General features: G+C 42.2%; 1 protein-coding gene across 1 annotated transcript in view; it reads right to left on the reverse strand.

The window, feature by feature from the left end:
• The window catches only part of si:ch211-225b11.4 (thyroid adenoma-associated protein homolog), a 248,624-nt gene that overhangs the window by 37,812 nt on the left and 188,278 nt on the right, over positions 1-22,534 (reverse strand). The window contains exons 20-23 of the mRNA XM_048556638.1: positions 18,336-18,440; positions 13,290-13,487; positions 3,607-3,757; positions 3,077-3,320 (exon numbers count right to left, since the gene is read on the reverse strand). Coding sequence (XP_048412595.1) covers positions 3,077-3,320; positions 3,607-3,757; positions 13,290-13,487; positions 18,336-18,440 — 698 coding nt within the window. The remainder of the gene's footprint in view (positions 1-3,076; positions 3,321-3,606; positions 3,758-13,289; positions 13,488-18,335; positions 18,441-22,534) is intronic.

Here is a 22,534-nt window from a genome sequence, read left to right on the forward strand (position 1 = left end):
TGTTTGGGGCTAACTGTTCCTCAACAGCGAGTTCTTCCACAACACTCTTCACACCCATGCTGACTGCAAAGACCATTCCCAGAATATAAACGAGCGATAAATGGAAGAGTGGTAAATGGAAAAGCCCTGGGGAAAACTCATGCACAGTGAGATCTGGGTGTTCAGGTCCATTGTACCCTGCAGGTGGCAATGCAAATCCATAGAGTGGTCAAGAAGGCATACAGCATGCTTTCATTCATCAGCCGGGGTACTGAGTACAAGAGTTGGCAGGTCATGTTACAATTGTATAGGATTTTGGTTCGCCCACATTTGGAATACTGCATATGGTTCTGGTCACCACATCACCAAAAGGTTGTGGATGCTTTGGAGAGGGTGCAGAGAAGGTTCACCAGGATGTTGCCTGGTATGGAGGATGCTACCTTTGAAGAGAGGTTGAGTAGATTAGGATTATTTACATTACAAAGACGGAGCTTGAGGGGGGAACCTGATTGAGGTCTACAAAATCATGAAAGGTATAGACAGGGTGGATAGCAAGAAGCTTTTTCCCAGCGTGTGGGACTCAATTACTAGGGGTCACGATTTCAAGGTGACGGGGAAAAATTTAAGGGAAATATGCGTGGAAAGTTCTTTACATACAGGGTGGTGGGTGCCTGGAATGCGTTGCCAGCAGAGGGGGTAGAGGTGGGCACAATAGCATCATTTAAAATGTATCTAGACATGAATGGGCAGGGAGCAGAAGGATACAGATCCCTGGAACACAGGCGACAGGTTTAGTTAGAAAAAATGGATCATTCTCCGGATGACAGGCTGTTACTCGTGGTGCCTCAAAAATTATTGTTAGGTGTACAGCTGTTCATAATCCACACAAATGATTTGGATGTTAGGAACCGATTGTGTTATCTCCAGATTTGCTAATAGCACCAAACAGGGCACAAATGTAAGTTGTGAGCAGGTTGCAAGAGGGCCTCAAGACGATTTGGACAGGCTAAGTGAATGGGCTTCAATAAAGCTGATAGAATATAATGCAAGGAAGTGTGAAGTTATCCACTTTGGCAATTAAAAAGTAGAAAGACAGAGTATTTCTTAAATAGTGAATGGTTGGGAAATGCAGATTCTAAAAGGACTCTTGGTGTGCTTAATTATGAGACAATGAAAAGCTAGCTTGCAGGTGCAGCAAGCAATTGAAAGGGCAAATGGTTTATTGCCTTCATCGTAGGGGGATTTGAGCACAGGAGCAAACATATCTTGTTGCAGTTGTATACAGCCTTGGTGAGACTGCACCTGGTGTACTGTGTGAAGTTTTGATCTCTTTAACTACGAAAGGATATAGCTTCAATAGAAGGAGGGAAATGGGGATTCACCAAATTGATCCCTGGGATGGCAGGATCATCTTGAGATATTGAGGAAATTGATCTTGTCTTCAGTAGGGCTTTGAAAAATGACAGGTTGAAAATGATAAAATTCCTCCAAGGTGTGACAAAGTGGATGTAAATAAGATGTTTCTCCTGGCTAGAGAGTCTAAAACCAAGGGATAAAGTCTCAGAGTAAATCTCCATTTATGACTGAGATAAGGATAAACATCTTCACTAAGGAGAGTTAAGAATCTTTGGAATTCTCTATTCCATACAGCTGTGGAAACTTGATTATTAAGCATGTTGAAGACAGAAATTGATAGATTTCTCAATACTAATGACATCTACAGATATGGCACTGAGATAGATGATTGGACATGATCTAACTGAATGGTTGTACAGATTTGATGGGTTGAATAGCTTATTCCTACTGATGTTCAAAGATGGTTCGGGCATAGTCAAAGTATATTATTGTGAAGGAGAAAGGTAGGGAAAACTTTGCATGACAAATTAGAGACAGATTAAAATGAAGAAGACAGAGTGTGCTGACATACATCAGGTGGACAATGCAACTGAGAAGAAGTATGAATGTAGAAAAAAACAAATAAGGGAAGCAAAGAGAAAATATGAGAAGAGACTTGAAGTTATATAAAAACACTCCCAAAGTCCTCTATAGATATATATATATATAAATAGTGAATGGAGTGGAACCAATTCAGGACCAGAAAGGGAATTTGCTCAGGGATTCTTAACCAATGTCTGTGTGGAGTTTGCACATTCTCTCCCCTGTCTGTGTGGCTTTCCCCTGGGTGCTCCAGTTTCCTCACACTGTCCAAAGATGTGCAGGTTAGGTGGAATGGCCATGTCAAATTGTCCATAGCGTCCAGGGATATACCGATGAGATGGATTAGCCATGGGAAATGCAGGTCATAGGGATGCTCTTCGGATGGTCATTGTGGACTCGATGGGCCAGATGACCTGCTTCCACACTCTAGGGATTCTATGGCTGAAGTATACTCTGTATTTATCAATGATGCAGAGTCAGAGACATCACGAGGTATTATCTGTGATGTGTAACCCTGACGTAGGGAAAATACAATGGGCATAGCAGAATGGTTTTCAACCACTGAAAGATAAAATCTGAAACTGGAATGGAAGTTGGGGAAATCAAAAATGGTGGGCAGTTTCCGATTCAAGAGGTTCCTACCACCAATCCCATTCTAAAAGATTGTTACAGTTTCATGGTGCAGATTGTGTGGCTGCATGCAGCGATCACTCCTTTGCAATCTTCAGTAACGGGTTAGGTATTTCAGAACCTCCATTATTTTGATGGAAGTAGGTGACCGTTTAGGGAATCTCAGAGAACACATGACTGATTGAAATTTGGCTGGTCTAGAATTGAGAACTTTTTGATGTAAGTTTAAAAGGTGTTGACAGCTTCACATGTCAAATTATTATGGCATATTATTGTGTACTATGTTTTTAATACAGTTAGTGATAGCATTTTATTCTAAAAGAACATAAGAAATAGAAACAGGAGTACATCATTCAGCCCCCTCAAGCGTGCCTCACTATTCTATGCCATGCATCAGCTTTCATGCCAGTTTGTAATCATCAAATCCCTGAAATTTCAAAGGTAAATAACCACCAAATTTATCAGGATTCAGAAAGTATTCATATGTATTACAGTACTTCATCCACTGGTAAATGTCTCTCTGCCTTACCCATTTGTGTCATTTACACTTGGTTGGAGTTTCGCCAACAGGTTGAGAATGGAATGGAGTGAGGGGTAGAGGTGAAAATGCCCTCCTACAGTGGCAGAATCCTGGTTTGTTGCATTATACAACTCTTTGAGGAGAAGGCTCTTCAATTCTGGGTAGTGCAAGAAGAATGCACACGCTGTCACTCCGCTCCATGCAGAGTCATCTCCACTACATTTCTTACCCAACACGTGACAGGTTAAAGTACCTGTGAGGAAGGAGACACAGATCCATGGCAGTGTTATTATCACATAGTACTGAGGAAGAAAGTGGAGAATAGAGAGGAAAGAGGAAACCATGCAATCCAGGGTAGCAATGAGTCTGGGACAAACATGCAGGGCAGGGAATGACTGAGGGCAGGAAAAGCAGGGGGAGAGGAAGATGGAAGGAGACTAGGCAGCCAAGAGACACCAAGGGAAGAAAGGAGAGTAACAAGAAGATGAAAGATTGTGAACAGGAGGGTTCCAGACAGAAAAGAACAGCATAAAACTCACTGAGAAGTTGAATAGCTGCATTGCGCATGGCCCAGGATGCAGAGCTGAGCCCTTGCAGGCACAGGGTAGCCATGTCACTGGTGTATGTTAATACAGCAGATCCCAGAACTGAACTTTGAGTCAGAGTTTTTAATGTATGAACTGAACAAACCTGGAAAACATAATCATGAGACAAACAGCTAGAATCAGGCCAATGGTCGACAAGCGAGCAAAAGAAATATCAGAAAGAAAAATTACAGAAGTTTATTTAACTTCTAGTATCTAACACAGTCCTCGATTCCTGTTATTCTACATGTACAGAGGAACATAAGAACCAGATGCAGGAGTAGGTCATCTGGCCCTTTGAGCCTACTTTGCCATTCAATAAGATCATGGCTGATCTTTTCATGGCCTCAGTTCCACTTACCTACCCTCCTACCATAATCTTTAATTCCATTACTATTCAAAAAAACTATCTCCCTTAGCTTTAAAAACATTCAATGAGGAAGCTTCAACTACTTCACTGGGCTGGGAATTTCACAGATTCACAATCATTTGGGTGAAGAAGTTCCTTCTCAATTCAGTCCTAAATCTGTTTCCCCTTATTTTGAAGCTATGCCCTCTTGTTCTAGTTTCACTCACCAGTGGAAACAACCTTCCGGCTTCTATCTTATCTATTCCCTTCATAATTTTATATGTTTCCATAAGATCACCCCACATTCTTCCAAATTCCAACGAATATAATCCCAGTCTATTCAGCCTCTCCTCAAAAGCCAACCCTCTCAACTCTGGAATCAACCTAGTGAACCTCCTCTGTACCCCTTCAGTGCCAGTACATCCTTTCTCAAGTAAGGAGACCAAAACTGCACACAGTACTGCAGGTGTGGCCTCACCAGCATCCTAAACAGCTGCAACATAACCTCCCTGCTTTTAAACTGAATCCCTGTAGCAATGATGGACAAAATTCCATTTACCTTCTTAATTACCTGTTGCACCTGCAAACTAACCTTCTGCGATTCATACACAAGGACACCCAGGTCCCTCTGCACAGCAGCACATTGTAATTTTTACTGTTTAAATAATAGTCCCTTTTACTGTTATTCCTACCAAAATGGATGACTTCACATTTATCAACATTGAATTCCATCTGCCAGACTTTTGCTCACTCACTTAAACTATCTGTATCCCTCTGAAAACTTTCAGAGTCCGCTGCACACTTAGTTCTACCACTCATCTTAGTGTCATCCGCAAACCTTGACATACTACACAAGGTCCCCAAATCCAAATCATGTAAGTAAATTGAACATAACTGTGGTCCCAACATTGATCCCTGAGGCATACCATTAACCATTGTTTGCCAACCAGAAAAGCACTCATATATCCCCACTCTATGCTTATTATTAGTCAACCACTTCTCGACCCATGCTATTACATCGCCTGTAACACCTCGCTTCTTTATCTTATGCAGTAGCCTTTTGTGTGGCACCTTGTTGAATGCCTTTTGGAAATCCAGATATGCTTCATCTACTGGGTCCCATCTACTCGTAATGTCTTCATAGAATTGCAGCAAATTTGTCAAGCGTGACCAGCCTTTCATGAACTCATGCTGCTTCTGCCCAATGGGACAATTTTTATCTAAATGTCTTGTTCATAGATTCAAGCATTTCCCCACTACAGAAGTTAAGCTAACCGGCCTGTGATAGGCTCGTCTTTTGTCTACCTCCTTTTTTGAACAATGGCATCACATTGGCTGTTTTCCGAACTGCTAGAACTGCTCCAGAGACCAGCAAATTTTGGAAAATTACCACGAGCATATTTGCTAATGCTTCTGTTTTTTTTTAGCACCCTGGGATGCATTCCATCAGGATCAGGAGACTTGTCTACTTTTAGCTCCATTAGCTTGCCCAACACTACCTCTTTCGTGATAATGGATTACGTCCAGATCCTTACCTACCTCAGTTTCTTGGTCATCAATTACTGGCAAGTTATTTGTGTCCTCCAGTGTTCAATGCCCCTGCTATTTCCTCATTTCCCATTACTAAATCTCCCTTCTTATCCTCTAAAGGATCAATGTTTACCTTAGCCACTCTTTTTTGTTTTATATATTTATAGGAACTTCTGCCATCTGTCTTTCTATTCTGAGCTCGTTTAGTCTCATAACCTATCTTACTCTTTTTTTGTAGCCTTTTTTGTGGCTTTCTGTTGACTTTTAAAGTTTCTCCAACCCTCTAGTTTCCCACTGGTCTTTGCCACTTTGTATGCCTTCTCTTTCAATCTGATACCTCCTTTATTTCCTCAGACATCCATGGCTGATTACTCCTTTTCCTACAGTCCTTCCCTTTCACTGGTATATATTTTTGCTGAGCACTATGAAAAATTATAGACATGCTCACTGAGCTACTCGGTTCGGTTGCAAATGTTTCATCACCCTGCTAAGTAACATCATCACGGTGCCCCTGGTGAAGCGATGGTGTTCTGTCCCGCTTGTTATTTATATGCCTCAGTTTGTTGTGGTATTTGGTACCACTTCTGGTACAGCTCCACAACCAGAGCTTGAAAACTTTAAACTTTGAAAATTTACTTTGAAAGTCCTCCACTGTTCCACCATACAGTCTTTGCTTCCTCTTTACTTTTCCACTTCTACTTTAGCCAACTCCTCTCCCATCCTATTGTAGTCTTCTTTGTTTAAGCACAGGACCCTTGTATTGGATTTTTTCCATTCACTTTCCATCTGTATCCTAAATTCAACCCTACTGTGATTGCTCCTTCCAAGAAGATCCCTAACTATAAGATCATTAATTATCCCTGTCTCATTACACAGGACCAGATTTAGGATAGCTTTCTCCCTTGTCAGTTCCATTACATATTATTCAAGAAAGCTATCGCGGATACATTCAATGAATTCCTCCTCAAGGCTGCCTTAATCGACCTAGTTTGACCAATCAATAATGTAAGGCAATGGAATTTTACATTGGAATTGGGCCTGTAATACTAACCATGGAAGCTGTTACATTGCATTTTTTTTTTGTTTCATGGGCTTTGTCATTGCTGGCACGAATAGCATTTATTATCTATCCCTAACTGTAATTGAGATGTCACTGTGAGACATCTTTGAACCATTGCAGTCCATCTGGTGCAGAGACACTGACAATGCTGTTTGGAAGGGAGTTCCAAGATTGTGACTCAGAAACAGTGAAGGAGTGATATTTCCAGTTCACGGTTAGCATACGTTTTGGAAAGGACCATGCAGGTGGTGGTATTCCCATGCATTTGCCACTCTTGTACTTCTAGGTGGTAGAGGTTATGGATTTTGAAAGTGCTCTTGAAGGAGATTTGTTAAGTTGCTAAAGTGCATCTTGTGAATGGCAGACGCTGCTGCCACTGTGCATCAAGTGGTGATGGTAATGAAAGTTGAAATTGGTTAATGGGATGTCTATAAAATGGGCTGGTTTGTCCTTGGTGCTGGCGAACCTCAAGGGTTGCATGTATCCAGATATGTGAGGCGTATTCCGAAACACTCTTGACTTGTGTCTTGTAGTTTGTGGACAGGTTTTGGCCAATCATAAATACAATTGATATAATGGACAAAATGTGCTGTGCTGTAACAATTACAAGAAAAGTCTTCTAAAGACATGAAAAAAGTAAAAGAGTAGCAAGTGGCGAGTGGATCCTCTTAGGGACCTTAATGGGAATTTACAAGTGCAGACAGAAGACATGGATAAGACACCAAATATCACATTCATCAAGGAAGAATACGTTGCCAGACAGTTTGAGAAAGGGCATAAGTGAGACAGTGAGATGTTCAAAAATGAATAAAGGGAGGTAACAGATACACTGGTTGTAACAAAAGTTGACATGCTACCAGTAAGATGCATCCCAGGATACTGAGGAAAGAAAGTACAAATGGAAATTGGGAGCTTCTGGCCCATAATCTTCCAATTTTCCTCAGATACGGAGGTGATACAACAGAACTAGAGATTTGGAAAAGTTATACCCTTGCCCAAAAATGGTATAGGGACAAACCCAGAAATAACAAAACAGCCAGTTTATGCTCGTTGGTGAAGAGGCTTTTAAAGAGATTGACATGAAAAATTGCTAATTTTTCAGAAGACGATCAGGAACAAACTGCACAACTTCCCCAAGAATAAAAACTGCAGGAGCCAAAGCCAAGAATCCTGGATGATGAAGGAGTCAGAGAATATGATGTATGTTCAGTAAATTCTTCACATGAGAGCCAGGCCAAACACAACAAACTGAGAGGAGAAGCACAGAAGAAAATAATATTGACAAAGTGGCCTGTGACCAATGGAGTGCCACAGGGGTCGGTGTCGGGTCCACTGTTATTCATCATTTATATAAATGATTTGGATGAGAATTTAGGAGGTATGGCTAGTAGGTTTGTGGATGACACCAAGATTGGTGGTATAATAGACATGAAGAAGTTTATCTGGAAATGCAGTGAGATCTTGATCAACTGGGCCAGTGAGCTGAGAAATGGCAGAAGGAGTTTAATTTAGATAAATACAAGGTGTTGCATTTTAGTAAGGCAAACCAGGGCATGACTTACACAGTCAATGGTAGGGCCCTGGGGAAGGTTATAGAACAAAGAGATCTAGGGGTACAGGTTCATATCTCCTTGAAAATTGAGTCACAGGCAGACAGGATGGTGAACAAGGCTTTCAGCATGCTTGCTTTCATCAGTCACAGCACTGAGTATAGGAGTTATGACATCTTGTTGCAGCTGTACAAAAGGTTGGTGAGGCCACACTTTGAGTACAGCATGTAGTTCTGGTCACCCTACTACAGAAAGGATATTATTAAACTAGAAAGAATACAGAAAGGATTCACTAGGATGCTACCTTGACTGGAAGGTTTGAGTTATAAGGAGAGGTTGGATTGGCTGGAACTTCTTTTCCCTGGAGCGTAGGAGACTGAGAGGTCACCTTACAGAGGTCTATAAAATTATGAGAAGCATAGATAAGGTAAAAAGTCAGAAGTCACATGACACCAGGTTATAGTCCAACAGGTTTATTTGAAATTGTAATCTTTTGGAGCACTGCTCCTTTGTTCGGTGACAAAGATTCAGTGTTCTGAAAGCTTTGATTTCAAATGAACCTGGTGGACTATAACCTGGTGTCGCATGCCTCCTGACTTTGTCTACCCCATTCCAACACTAGGACCTGCACATCATAGATAAGGTAGATGGCCAACAGCTTTTCCCCATGGTAGGGTAGCCTAAAACTAGACGGCAAAGGTTTAAGGTGAGAGAGAAGAGGTACTGAAGGCTCCAAAGGGGCATTTTCTTCAGACAGAGGGTGATGAGTGTTTGGAACTGGCTGCAAGAGGTAGTGGTGGAAGTGAACACAATTTTATCATTTAAGAAACATTTGGGCTGTACAGGATGTGTTAGGTATGGAGCGATACGGACCAAACATAGGCAAATGAGACTAGTTTAAATCGTGTACACTGGGCAGCATGGACAGTTACATCCAATTCTGTGCCATGGTCTTTTGGAAGAATGTGAAAGTATTAGGGTGTGTGTGGAACAGATTTATGAGAGCTGCTCCTGGAACGAGGGCCTTCAGTTATGTCGAAAATCTGGGGCTAGTCTTCTTGGAAGAAAAGGCAGAGAGAGGACTTGCTAGAGATATTCAAAATCATGAGCATTATGAACAGCCTTGATACAGAGACACTGTTCCCAGTAGTGGAGGGGTCAAGAACCAGAAAACACAGTTTAAGGTAAATGACAAAATAACCAAAGGCATTACAGGAGGAAACATTTTCTCACAGTCAGTGGTTGGATCTGGAATGCATTGCCTGGGGCGTGTTGAAAATTTTAATTGTGATTTTCAGAAGGTATTTATTTGATCAAGAAAAATAAATTGCAAGGGAATGGGTAAAAGACAGGGCAGCGGGATTTGCTCAATTATTAGTTCAGAAATCTGGCAAAAATACAACTGACCAAACAGCCTCTTCCGGTGTTGTAAGTATCTTGTGATAATTCATGTCCTTTTGCTTCGTTCACTTATTCAAATTCATCTTAAATAATTACACAATCCATCACCCCCCTGCCAGGTTTTAACTCTTAAATTCCACAGGTCATCATTCCATCAACTTGTGATTTCCTTCTATTCCAATTAGCTACACATATACATCATTGAAGAGCAGGAGAATTTTCCCTGGTGTTTCTGCCAATATTTATCTCTCAACTGACATTACAAAACTGAATATCTAGTCACTATCTCATTGCTATTTATGAGAGCTTGCTGTGGGCTACCTGGCTGCCACTCTTCCAAAATAACAGACACCGAACACAACCTTGCATCATTGGCTGTCAAGTACCGTGAGAATGGGAATCTCTCTCTCAAAATTATGTAACTATGACCCTTGTGTTCTAGTGCCTCCATTTATTAGTTTACAATAAAAGGTTGTGAGGTAAAACTGGGACAGAAGAAAATTACTGACTTGGTTATGGGTTAGTTTGGTGCAGAAGACAGAGTGTATGGACTGAGTCAGAGTATTGCAGCACAGAAAAGGACCACCTGGCCCAACATGCCCACACCAGTCATCAAACACGTATCCTCTCTAATCCCATTTCTTAGCACTTGGCCCTGATCATCAAAATACTTTTTAAATGTCTTGATGGTTCTCACTCCTACCACCCTTGCAATCAGAGGATTCCAGGTACCCACCACCCTCTAGGTATGAAGAAAATACTCACCCAAATTCTGACTCACTCCTCTATGGGGAAAGGTTTATTCCTATTAACCCTATCTATGCCCCTAAATCTTTAGACATCAATCTGATCCCATCTGAGACTTCTCTGCTCCAAGGAAAACAATCCTAGCCTATCCAGCCTCTCTTCAAAGCTGAAAAACCTCAGCCCAGGCAATATCCTGGTGTATCTCCCTTGCTCCCTCTCTGGTGAAATCACATCCTTTCTACAGTGTAGTGACCAGAACTGCACACAGTACTCCAGCAGAAGCCTAACCAATGTTCTGCACAGGTCCAACATAGCTTCCTTGCTTTCTATTCTATTTGTTAAGTAATGAAGCCAAGAAATCTCATCTGCCTTCTTAATGATCTTATCCAACTGTTCTGCTACTTTCAAGGGTCTATGGACATGAACAAGCTGATCCTCCTTATCACCTAGCTTTCTATCATTTGTCAAGTATTTCCTGACTTCTTAGTCCTCCTAAAATGTATCACTTCATATTTTTCAGGATTAAACTCCATTTGCCACTGTTCAAACCCTTCAACGTTGTCCTGTAAACTAAAGTTTTCCTTCTTACTATTTATCACATCACCAATTTTTGTGTTATCCTGTGAACTTCGCAATAAAACTTCCTATATTGTGACCAAACCATTCATGCACACTACAAACAGCAAGGGATTCAGCACGGGACCTTGCAGTATGCCACTAGACACTAGCTTCCAGTCACAAAAGAACACCCTTCAACCAGCACACCCTGCCTCCTGCCACTAAGCCAATTTTGGATCCAATCTGTCAAATAGCCATAAAGGGAGGTGATGGTTTAGTGATTTTATCATTAGACTGTTAATCCAGACTCTGAGATAATGTTCTGGAGATATGGGTTCGAATGCTACATACTTGTACCAGAGGTGGAATTTGAATTCAATGAAAATCTAAATTGTGTGTGGTAGCAGCCCATGGGATGGCAAGGCCTGGTGTATGGGGGTTGGGATAAGGACATGGCAGAAGGTGCTTAGGCCCTAAAATTATTTAATCCAGTATTGAGTCCTGAAGGCTATAGGGTCCCCAAGTGGAAAATTGTTCTGCCAGTTTGTGCTGAGCTTCACTGGAGCAAAACAGCAAGTGTGAAACAGAGATGTTGGCCAGGGAACACAGTGGTGTGTTGAAATGGCAGGTAACAGGAAGCTCAGGGTCATTTTGCGAACAGAGTGTAAGCGCTCTGCGAAGCAGTTACCCAGTGTGCATTTCATCTCAACGTACAGCAGACAACATTGTGTGCAGTGAATACAGCAGACCTGTTTATAGCTGCAATCAGTTCTGAAAAAGGGTCAATGGACCTGAAATGCTAACTCTACTTTCTCTCCACAGGTGCTGGTAGACCTGCTGCGTTTTTCCAGCAATTTTTATTTTTGTTTCTGAATTCCAGCATCTGCAGCTCTTTGTTTTTTTTTTGTTTCATCCTTTAATGACATCTTTGAGCTGTCAATTAATATGTTTTAGACCCCCTTGTTGGGATAACTATTGATTCTGGAAAGCAGTCAAACATTAATAATGGTATAATGATTGCCCTGAAGGTAATGTCAACAATAACTATTCTAACTTCCAGAAATGATTTCTTTTTAATCACACATTGACACACAGGGTGTATTTATTTTTTCTTTTTAAACACCAGCAGATTTGCAACTGAATAGTTGTTGGTGCCCTTCAAGGACATTTATGACTACTCTAAAAATCTGTAGTGCAGCTTAAGGTCCTTGCTTTGCTGAGAATGGGGTCTGTATGAACTTAGCGCTGAACTCAAATGGCTCTGCTGAATTTAGGTTTCCCTCAAATATGAGTCACACCCAAACCCCTATTTCCCACCAGCAGAAATGGGATCAGGAATAGGGGTGGGATTTTCTGATTCAGATCCTGCTTGCATTTTGAGTCCGTGAGTCCAAGCCTCAGTATTTGTATACTGGAATGTATGAGAGTTAGGAGTATTATGGTTGGAGTTTTTGGATTTTGAAAGGAATTGATACTATAGATAACAAGCAACAATTTCACTAAAGTTGGAGTCTAGGATGGGGGAATCATAATCTTAACATCCAAGTCAGACTATTCAGTAAAGTAGTTATGAGTATGTCACATCATACAAAGGCTGCTGGAAATGTGGAACTTTCTCCCAAAAATACACACTAAATGTTAGGGGCTCAATTCACAGTTTTAAATCTGCAATCAATAGATTTTGCTGGACAAAAGATAAAGGAGAGAAAGAAGGTGGATGGAGTTAAGGCATTGATCAATCTCCTCTAGTTCATATGTTTGATTCTACCTTCAACCTATCATTTCATCATAATAAGTTTTTCAATTATAGTGTCCTATGACTGATGTTGTTTCAATTAAAAAGACTCAATATTTAAAATCTCTTTCTTCTGTTGTATTTCCTCAGCCAAGCAGCACCCAGGCAAATATATGTTAAACCTTTTCAAAAGCATCAAAATCCTCCTTACAGTGTGGAACAAACATTGCCCAAGAGTGCTGTAATTGAAGTTTAATAATTTTTATGTTAGCTAATCATTACCTTTTGACTCTACTATCCTGTACGTTTTGAGGTAAAACCAAAAATCTCACAAACTTTCCTTCGTAGCCTTATCCACTTCAAACACTGTCTTTAATGTTATGTAAACCTGTTCCCCAGATCTCTTTGCATCCTCATAGCACCGAGTTTCTTCCTCACACTGACTGACACTGAATTCCATTTGACAAGTTTTAGCCACTGCCCAACTTATCAACTTTGGACTGAAAAATTAACCTACCTACAATTCTGATAACTTGCAAATTTGACATTACCTACTCTTGATCTGTTTCTAAATCACTGAAATACAGAGTTATCAAATATGGCCCAAGTATAATAACCTGTTGGGTTCCACTACCTACTTTCAACATTTTTGACATGCTGCCCTTAACTCACTGTATTCCCTCCTGGCTTCCATATATATTGACTGACCTGAGGGAGGTCAATTGTCTGATCCCAACCACTAGACAGAGGAGTGTTGGCAATATCTAGTAATGTTTTCATGCAATACTGGAGTAGAGGTTGTGTCTCGCTGTCTTCTCCAGCCACAACGCTCAGTAACAGCATTGGCAAGCCAGCTGCCCTTCTGGTAATCGAACTGCTCCGAGGGCTCCGCAGACCTGACAAGCCCTGGAATAAACAGAAACAGAAACAAGTGACAAACAATTGATTTAAGCACAATGCTTGGTGTATCAGGAGGTTTAGGATGGTTATGGAAAAGGACAAAAAAAAGTCCAGAAGAAGAATAACTAATTGGATGAAAGCAACTTCAATGGCATAGGAATGGATCAGGGCAAAATAAATGGGAGTAGGGAAAAACTGTAACTGATCAATGAGTTAGCTTTAAAGAAGTGATAGTTCAGGAACAGTCAGGGTATAATCCTACAATGGATAAAGGGAAGGCAAACAAACATCTGAAGAGGATCCTGTGCATAAAGGTGATAATTCCAATATCTGGGAGTTTACAATTAAGAAAGAGATGTTATTGGGCAAGCTGTCTCAACTTCAAGTCAATAAGACACCAGTACTGGAGGAAATATATCTGCACTGGCCATTATTTTTCAGTCCTCTTTAGAATCAGCAAAAATACAAGATGATGGGAAAATTGCAAATATTATCATGTGTTCAAAAAGTGCTGTACACGCAAGCTCAACTACTCCAGGTCAGTTAAATTCTTGAAATGAGAACTCAGGACAAAATTAACTGTGTCTTGAGCAAACGAGGGGTTATTAATGAAAGGTGACATTTAAAAAGAGTAAATCATGTTTAACTTGCTGGAATTTTTAAAAAATAGAATCTCTACACTGCAAAACAGTGTTCAGCCCATCAAGTCCACACCGACCCTCTGAAAAGCATCTCATCCAGACCCATCCCTTAACCCTGTAACCCTGCATTTTCTATGGTTAATCCACCTAGTCTGTACATTCCCGGACACTATCAGCAACTTAGCATGGCCTATCCACCTAACCTGCACATCTTTGGATGGTGGAAGGAAACCAGAACAGCCGGAGGAAACCCACACAGACACAGGGAGAATGTGCAAACTCCACACAGGCAATTGCCAGTTTCCAACGTGGAAACAGACCCTTCGGTCCTACAGGTGAAGTCCCAGAGGACTGGAGGATAGCCAATGTTGTCCCATTGTTTGCTAAGGGTAACAGGGATAATCCAGGAAATTACAGGCCTGTGAGCCTCACGTCAGTGGTAAGACAATTATTGGAAGAGATTCTGAGGGACAAGTTCTTTGAACATTTAGAAGCAAATGGACTGATTAGTGATAAAGGGAATGGTTGAGCAGGGGAGATCATTCCTCACTAACTTGATCGAGTTTTTTTGAGGAGGTGACGATGATGATTGATGAGAGATAGGCGGTTGATAGTGTCTAAACGGACTTCAGAAAAGGTCCCTCATGACTGACTGCTACAAAAAGTCACATGGTATCAGGGGTGAGCTGGCAACATGGATACAGAACTGGCATAGTCACAGGAGACAGAGGGTAGTGATGGAAGGATGCTTTTCGGAATGGAGGGCTGTGACAAGAAGTGTTCCACAGGGATCAGTGCTGGGACCTCGGAAAGGTCATGTTCATGACGACATAAAGGATTTGGAGGAAAACATAGCTGATCTAATTAGTAAGTTTTCAGACAAAACAAAGATTGGTACAGTAATGAATAGTGAGGAGGACTGTCAGAGGATACAGCAGGATATAGTTAATTTGGAAGCACAGGCAGAAAAATGGCAGGTGGAGTTTAATGCAGACAAGGTGATGCATTTTGGAAAGTCAGGAACGGGTGGAAACTACACTGCGAATGGCACACCCTTATGAGTATTGATATGCAGAGGGATCTGGGTGTGCAAGTCCACAGATCACTGAAGGTGGCAATGCAGGTAGATAAAGTAGTAAAAAATGCCTATGGCATGCTTGCCTTCATTGGAAGGGGCATTGAGTATAAGGATAGACAAATTATGCTGCAGCTCATCAGTGCAAAAGATAAGGCTGAAGCATTTACAGCAATCTTTAGCCAGAAGTGCCTGGTGGGTGATCCAGCTCGGCCTCCTCCAATGGTCTCCAGCATCACAGATACCAGTCTTCAGCCAATTCAATTCATTTCACGTGATATCAAGAAACAGTTGAGACACTGGATACAAAGGCTACAGGGCGGCACTGTGGCTCAGTGGTAAGCACTGCTGCACTGCAGCACCAGGGATCTCGGTTCAATTCCAGCCCTAGGTGACTGCCTCTGTGGAGTTTGCACATTCTCCCTGAGTGTATGTGGGTTTCCTCCCACAGTCCAAAGATGTGCAATGGACACGCTATGCTAAATTGCCCCATAGTGACCAGGGATGTGTAGGTGTTTTCCATGGGAAATATTTGGTGGGGGAATAGATTTGTGTATGATGCCCTTCAGAAAGTTAGTGTGGCCTGTCCCTACATTGTAGGGGCTCATGATTCTTGTGCAACATTCTGGCAACAGTACTGAAGACTTGCGCTCCAGAATTTGCTACTCCCCTAGCCAAGCTGTTCCAGTATAGCAACAATACTGGCATCTACTTGAAAATGTGGAAAAAAACCAAGACAAATCCAACCTAGACAATGCCACCCCATCAGTATACTCTCTATCATCAGTAAAGTGGTAAAAGGGGTTGTGATAGTGTTTTGTTGATCACAAAGGAAGATGACAAATGGTCAGTATGGGTTTTGCCATGGCCACTCAACTAAACTCTTCATCCAAGCAGGAACAAAACAGGTGAATTCCAGAGATGAGGTTCGAGAGACAGTCCTTCACACCATGGCAGCATCTGACTGCATGCAGCATCAATGAGCCTTGGGGGTAAATCAGGAGTAAATTCCCCACTGGTTGGAGTCATACCTGGCATATAGGAAGATGTTGGAGGTTAATCATCTCATTTTCCGGACATCGTCTGCAAGAGTTCCTCAGTGCAGTGTTCTAGGCCCAATTACCTTAAGCTGCATCATAAATGACTTTCTCTCCATTATAAGGTTGGAAATGGGTATGTTGACTGACAATTCACGTAGCGGATTTATTGATGGATGTGAACAGGGCTGGTACGTCAAAGGAGACCATCATTTCAACATCAACTTGGCCAAAGAAACACTGACCACACTATTAGAAGAACCGAAGACACATACACCAGACACCACCAACCTCATCAGCAATGACAACATCAAGCTAGTGGACCTATGCCTCACCACCCACTTCACTTTCAATAACAAAACCTACAGACAAACCAACGGTACACCCATGGGATCTCCGATATCAGGGTTCTTAGCAGAGGCAGTAATGCAGAGACTCGAACAAACAGCTCTGCCAATCATCCAACCCAAACTTTGGGTCCGCTATGTGGATGACACCTTTGTCATCACTAAACAAAACAAATTAGAGGAAACATTCAAGACCATCAGTAATACCCTTTACTGGCATAACATTCACAAAAGAGGAGGAAAACAACAACAAACTGCCATTCCTAGATGTCACGGTAGAGCGAACAGTCAATGGGGAACTTCAAACCAGCGTCTACAGGAAAACAACACATACGGACCAAATACTGAACTACAGGAGCAACCATCCCAACACCCACAAACGAAGCTGCATTAGAACATTATTCCAACGAGCCACCACACACTGCAGCACAGAGGAACTACGCAGAGCAGAAGAAAATCACCTATACAGCGTATTCAAAAAGAATGGGTACCCTATGAACACAGTCCACCAATTCCTCAGCAATAAACCCGAACAAACAGACAAAACGGGCTCAGAAACCAGAACCACTCTCCCCTACATCAAAGACATTTCCGAAATGACTGCCAGACTACTCGGACCTCTTGGCATCAGGGTAGCCCACAAACCCACCAACACACTAAAACTGCAGCTAATGAACTTAAAAGACCCTATACAGACAACAAATAAAACAAACGTCATTTACAAAATACCTTGCAAGAACTGTGACAAACACTACATTGGACAAACAAGCAGAAAACTAGCCACCAGGATACGTGAACATCAACTAGCCACAAAACGACATGACCCGCTATCACTCATATCCTTACATACAGATGAGGAAGGACACCACTTTGACTGGGACAACACATCCATCCTAGGACAAGCCAAACAGAGACACGCATGAGAATTCCTAGAAGCATGGCATTCCAACCGGAACTCCATCAACAAACACATTGATTTGGAGCCAATCTACCATCCTCTGAGAAAAAGAACAGGAAATGACATCACCAATGCAGGAAATGACATCACCGACCCAAGGAAACCTAAACAGATAAATAGAAAGCGGGACAAAACACCAGCACTTCACCAGAGGCTCACTGATGATGTTACCTAGAATGGTGACAAAACGTCTGAAAACTAACCTTCCAGCTCAGCGAGCAAACTCACATCCATTATGGGGACAGCTTGGGGGGGGTTCTGGGTGGGATGCTTTTGGAGGGTTAGTGCAGACTTGAAGGTCTGCTTCCATACTGAAGGATTCAGCAATTATCCAACTTCTCTTCATAGCTGAAATGGTCCATCTCAGGTAACATCCTGTTGGATTTTCTTTGCAGTCCCTCCAGTGCAATTATATCTTTCCTATAGTCTGGTGCCAGATGCTGCCCGACCTGCTGAGCTTTTCCAGCAACTTTGTTTTTGCTCCTGGAACATGGGACTATTGTAAATTCCTGGGATGCATCCCAGGACAGGGAGGTCCAAATAGTGTCAATTATTTAGGGGCCCAGGGACAGTTGCTCACATTGGGAGTGATTTGACTGCACCAGAGTGGTGCTGAGACTCCCTGTGCTCAATCACAGTTCTAAGCTACCAGTGAAAATGCAACTCCATTAGGGCAGGCTGCACCCAGCCCTATCCACTGCACAAGGTAGCATCAAGCTGAACTGTAAGAGGGCAGTAAATCAAGAACAATGAACTTGTGTACATTTGTGTCACAGAGTCATTTGCTCGAACATACCTGTTCCAAGATCTGTCGAGGAATAGACTGCAATTCTGGAGACTGTTGCTTCAGAAGGGCTGCACAGAATTTGGTGAATCCAGCACTGCAGCCTTCCACTACTCCCTGAAAGAAACAGTAAAGCTAATTAGTTCAAACATTCATAGGCAGGTTGGTGACAGCTACATCTAATGGTTTCATGCATCAATGTGTGCTTTTTGATTATGTTTCAGTGTCTGGGTGTGCTCCATGTGACAGCATTTCAGTGTCTGGATGTGCTCCATGTGACTGCGCTTCAGTACCTGGGTGTGCTCCATGTGACTGCGTTTCAGTGTCTGGATGTGCTCCATGTGACTGCATTTCAGTGTCTGGGTGTGCTCTATGTGATTGCGTTTCAGTGTCTGGGTGTGCTCTATGTGACTGTGTTTCAGTGCCTGGGTGTGCTCTATATGACTGAGTTTCAGTGTCAGGTGTGCTCTATGTGACTGTGTTTCAGTGTCTGGGTGTGCTCTATGTGACTGTGTTTCAGTGCCTGGGTGTGCTCTATGTGACTGCGTTTCAGTGCCTGGGTGTGCTCTATATGACTGAGTTTCAGTGTCAGGTGTGCTCTATGTGACTGTGTTTCAGTGTCTGGGTGTGCTCTATGTGACTGTGTTTCAGTGCCTGGGTGTGCTCTATGTGACTGCGTTTCAGTGCCTGGGTGTGCTCTATATGACTGCGTTTCAGTGTCAGGTGTGCTCTATGTGACTGTGTTTCAGTGTCTGGGTGTGCTCTATGTGACTGTGTTTCAGTGCCTGGGTGTGCTCTATGTGACTGCGTTTCAGTGCCTGGGTGTGCTCTATATGACTGAGTTTCAGTGTCAGGTGTGCTCTATGTGACTGTGTTTCAGTGTCTGGGTGTGCTCTATATGACTGTGTTTCAGTGTCTGGGTGTGCTCTATGTGACTGCGTTTCAGGGCCTGGGTGTGCTCTATATGACTGCGTTTCAGTGTCAGGTGTGCTCTATGTGACTGCGTTTCAGTGTCTGGCTGTGCTCTATGTGACTGCGTTTCAGTGTCTGGTTGCGCTGTATGTACATTGACCCGCGAGTCTGACATCAGTGGTGGGTAAGTTGTTGGAAGGGATTCTGAGAGATTCCATTCCACACCTGAACCACCCTCTGTGTAAAAATTTGCCCTTTTTAAAAATTTTAAATGTCTCTTCCCTCACCTTAAAAAATATGATACCTAGTCTTGAAATCCACTGTTCCAGGGAAAGGGCAAATGCCATTAACTCTATCTATACCCTTCATTATTTTATAAACTTCTATAAGGTTGCCTCTCAATCTCCTATGTTCCAGTGAAAAACATCTCAGCCTATTCAGCCTTTCTTTATTACTCAAACCTTCCATACCAGCAACATCCTGGTAAATATCTTCTGAATACTTTGCAGCCTAATAATATCCTTCCTACAACTGGCTAACCAAATCTGGGCACAATATTCTAGAGGAGGCCTCACTAATGTCCCCTACAACTTTAACATGACTTCCCAACCCCTATACTCAAAAGACAGCAACGAAGGCAAGTATACCAAACACCTTTTTAACCACCCTATCGATATGTGATGCAAACTTCAAAGAAATATGTACCTGCACTCCTAGGTCGCCCTGTTCTACAACACTACCCAAAGCCCTACCAGTAACTGTATTAGCCTTGTTTGTTGTACCAAAACGCAAGACCTCGCATTTATCCAGACTGAACTCCATTTGTCATTTTTCACCTCATTGAGCCATTTGATCAGGAGCCCTCTGTAATCTCAGAAAACCTTCTTTACTGTCTATATGGACGACACCAAAATTGTTGACAGTGAAGAAGGTTATTTAAGAATGCAAGGGGATCTTGATCAATTGGGCTAATGGACTGAGGAGTGGCAGATAGAGTTTAGTTTGAATAAATGCAAAGTCCAGCATTCTGGTAAAGCGAATAAGGTGCAGAACTTATACGATTAATGGTAGGGCCCTGGCCAGTGTTGTCAAACAGTGATATCTCCAGGTTCAGGTACATTGTTTTTTGAAAGTCGTCTCACAGGCAGACAGGATGAATAAGAAGGCATTTGGCAAACTTGCCTTCATTAGTCAACCAGTGCATATAGGAGTTGGGACGTTATGTTGTGTACAGGAGAGTGGTGAGGCAGCTTTTGGTGACCTGGTCTCCACGCTGTAGGAAGGATATTATTACACTGGAGATACTTGAGAAAAGATTCACCAGGATGTTTCCAACACTGGAGTGTTTGAGTTATGGACAGAGGCTGGAGCATAGGATTTTGTGGGGTGGTCTTACAGAGGTTTATAAAATCATGAGGGGCATAGATAAGGTGAATAACAAAGGTCTATTCCCTAGGATGGGGGAATTCAAAACTAGGGAGCATATTGTTAAATGCAAGATAGAAAGATTTAAAAAGGACCCGAGGGGCTAGTTTTTAACATGTATGAGCAATGAACTGCCATAGGAAGTGGTAGATGCAGGTCCAGCTACAACATTTAAAAAACACTTGGACAAGTACATGAACAGGAAAGGCTTAGAGGGTCATGGGCTGAACTCAAGCAAGTGAGACTTCGTCAGCATGGATGAGTTGGATCAAAGGGACTGTTTCTGCACTTTATAACTTGAAGACTGTGTTTTAGTGTCTGGGTGTGCTCCACGTGACTGTGTTTCAGTGTCTCCTTGTGCTCAGTGTGACTGTGTTTCAGGATCTGGGTGTGTGTCATGTGACTGTGATTCAGTGTCTGAGTATGCTCTGTGTGACTGTGTTTCAGGATCTGGGTGGGTGCAGTGTGATGGTGCTTCAGTGTCTGAGTATGCTCTGTATGATTGTGTTTCACTGTGCAGGTGTGTGACGTGCGACTGTATTTGACTTAGAGTGTTTTCCTGAACTAAAGTGTTGAACTTTCTGTTCTAAAGTCAAACTAAGCTAATTGCCTGCATGAGTTTACTCTGCCTGTCATAAACGTTGGAGAAGCCATGGCCTTAGTGGTATTATTGCTGGACAGTTAATCCAGACACCCAGATAACATTCCGGGGACCCAGGTTTGAATCCAGACACAGCAGATGGTGGAATTTGAATTCAATAAAATAAACCTGGAATTAAGAATCTAATGATGACAATGAATCTGTTGCCAATTGTCAGAAAAAACCCATCTAGTTCACTAACGTCCTTTAGGGAAGGAAACTACCATCCTTACCTGGTCTGGCCTACATGTGACTCCAAGACCCACAGCAATGTGGTTGACTCTGAACTGCCCTCTAGGCAATTAGAGATAGGCAATAAATGCTGCCTGGCCAGTGATGCCCTCATCCAGTTAATGAATAATAAAAAACCCAACAGTGTCACTTTTTATTCATTAACACCATAGCGGTTCTCTTAGGCAGGTGACTGCAATCACATGATTTCTTGGTACTGATGTGTTTGGTTCAGTCTATTGATTTTTTGCACTTAAAACTCTCATAATTAACTCACCCCCACCGGCCTCTATTTTGAACCCAAATTCAAAAGTATAAATATGTAATACACCCTTCATCAGACAGTTCAATCCACAAGAGATATGGCTTCTGGGACACAGTTTATAGGATTCTGCGTCCATTTTGAAGAGATTAGACTTTGTTCTGAAATATGTAATATTATAATTACACATCTATCCATCCCCTTCCACCCTATACTCCATCACTGGCTGTAGACAAAGTGAATGAAAGAATGATTTATTGTCACATATATCTAAGGAGATACAGTGAAACGTGTTTTGTTGCAACAGTCCGGCGCCATTCTAAAAATAAGAAGAAAGTACTTAAATAGAGTTCAGCTTCATAGACCGAATACAGCAACAACATCAACAATGAAGCCAGGAATTCCAGTTCTGGGCACCACCGCCACAGCCTAACCCTAACCCTAACCTTGTCAGCAAGAGTTCAGGCTCTAGGCCTACAGCAGCCAGGAGTCCCTGCTCCAGGCACTGCCACCTCTACAACCTCCCTGTGACATCAGCAAATTGAAGAGAGAAGAAAAGAAGAAGAGTTGGAAAAGGATTTGGCCAGCTTGGAGCAAATGGGCTCAGTATCCCGAACTGGCTACTGAGTTGGGCAATCAGCCACGATCATGATGAATGGCAGAGCAGGCTTTAAGGGCTGAATGGCCTTCTATCCTCTATGTCTTTAAGTTTCTACATTTATTTCCAGGCAGTGCATTCTA

The sequence above is a fragment of the Stegostoma tigrinum genome, chromosome 26, assembly GCF_030684315.1.
Source record: "Stegostoma tigrinum isolate sSteTig4 chromosome 26, sSteTig4.hap1, whole genome shotgun sequence".
In the NCBI taxonomy this organism is placed as follows: Eukaryota; Metazoa; Chordata; class Chondrichthyes; order Orectolobiformes; family Stegostomatidae; genus Stegostoma; species Stegostoma tigrinum.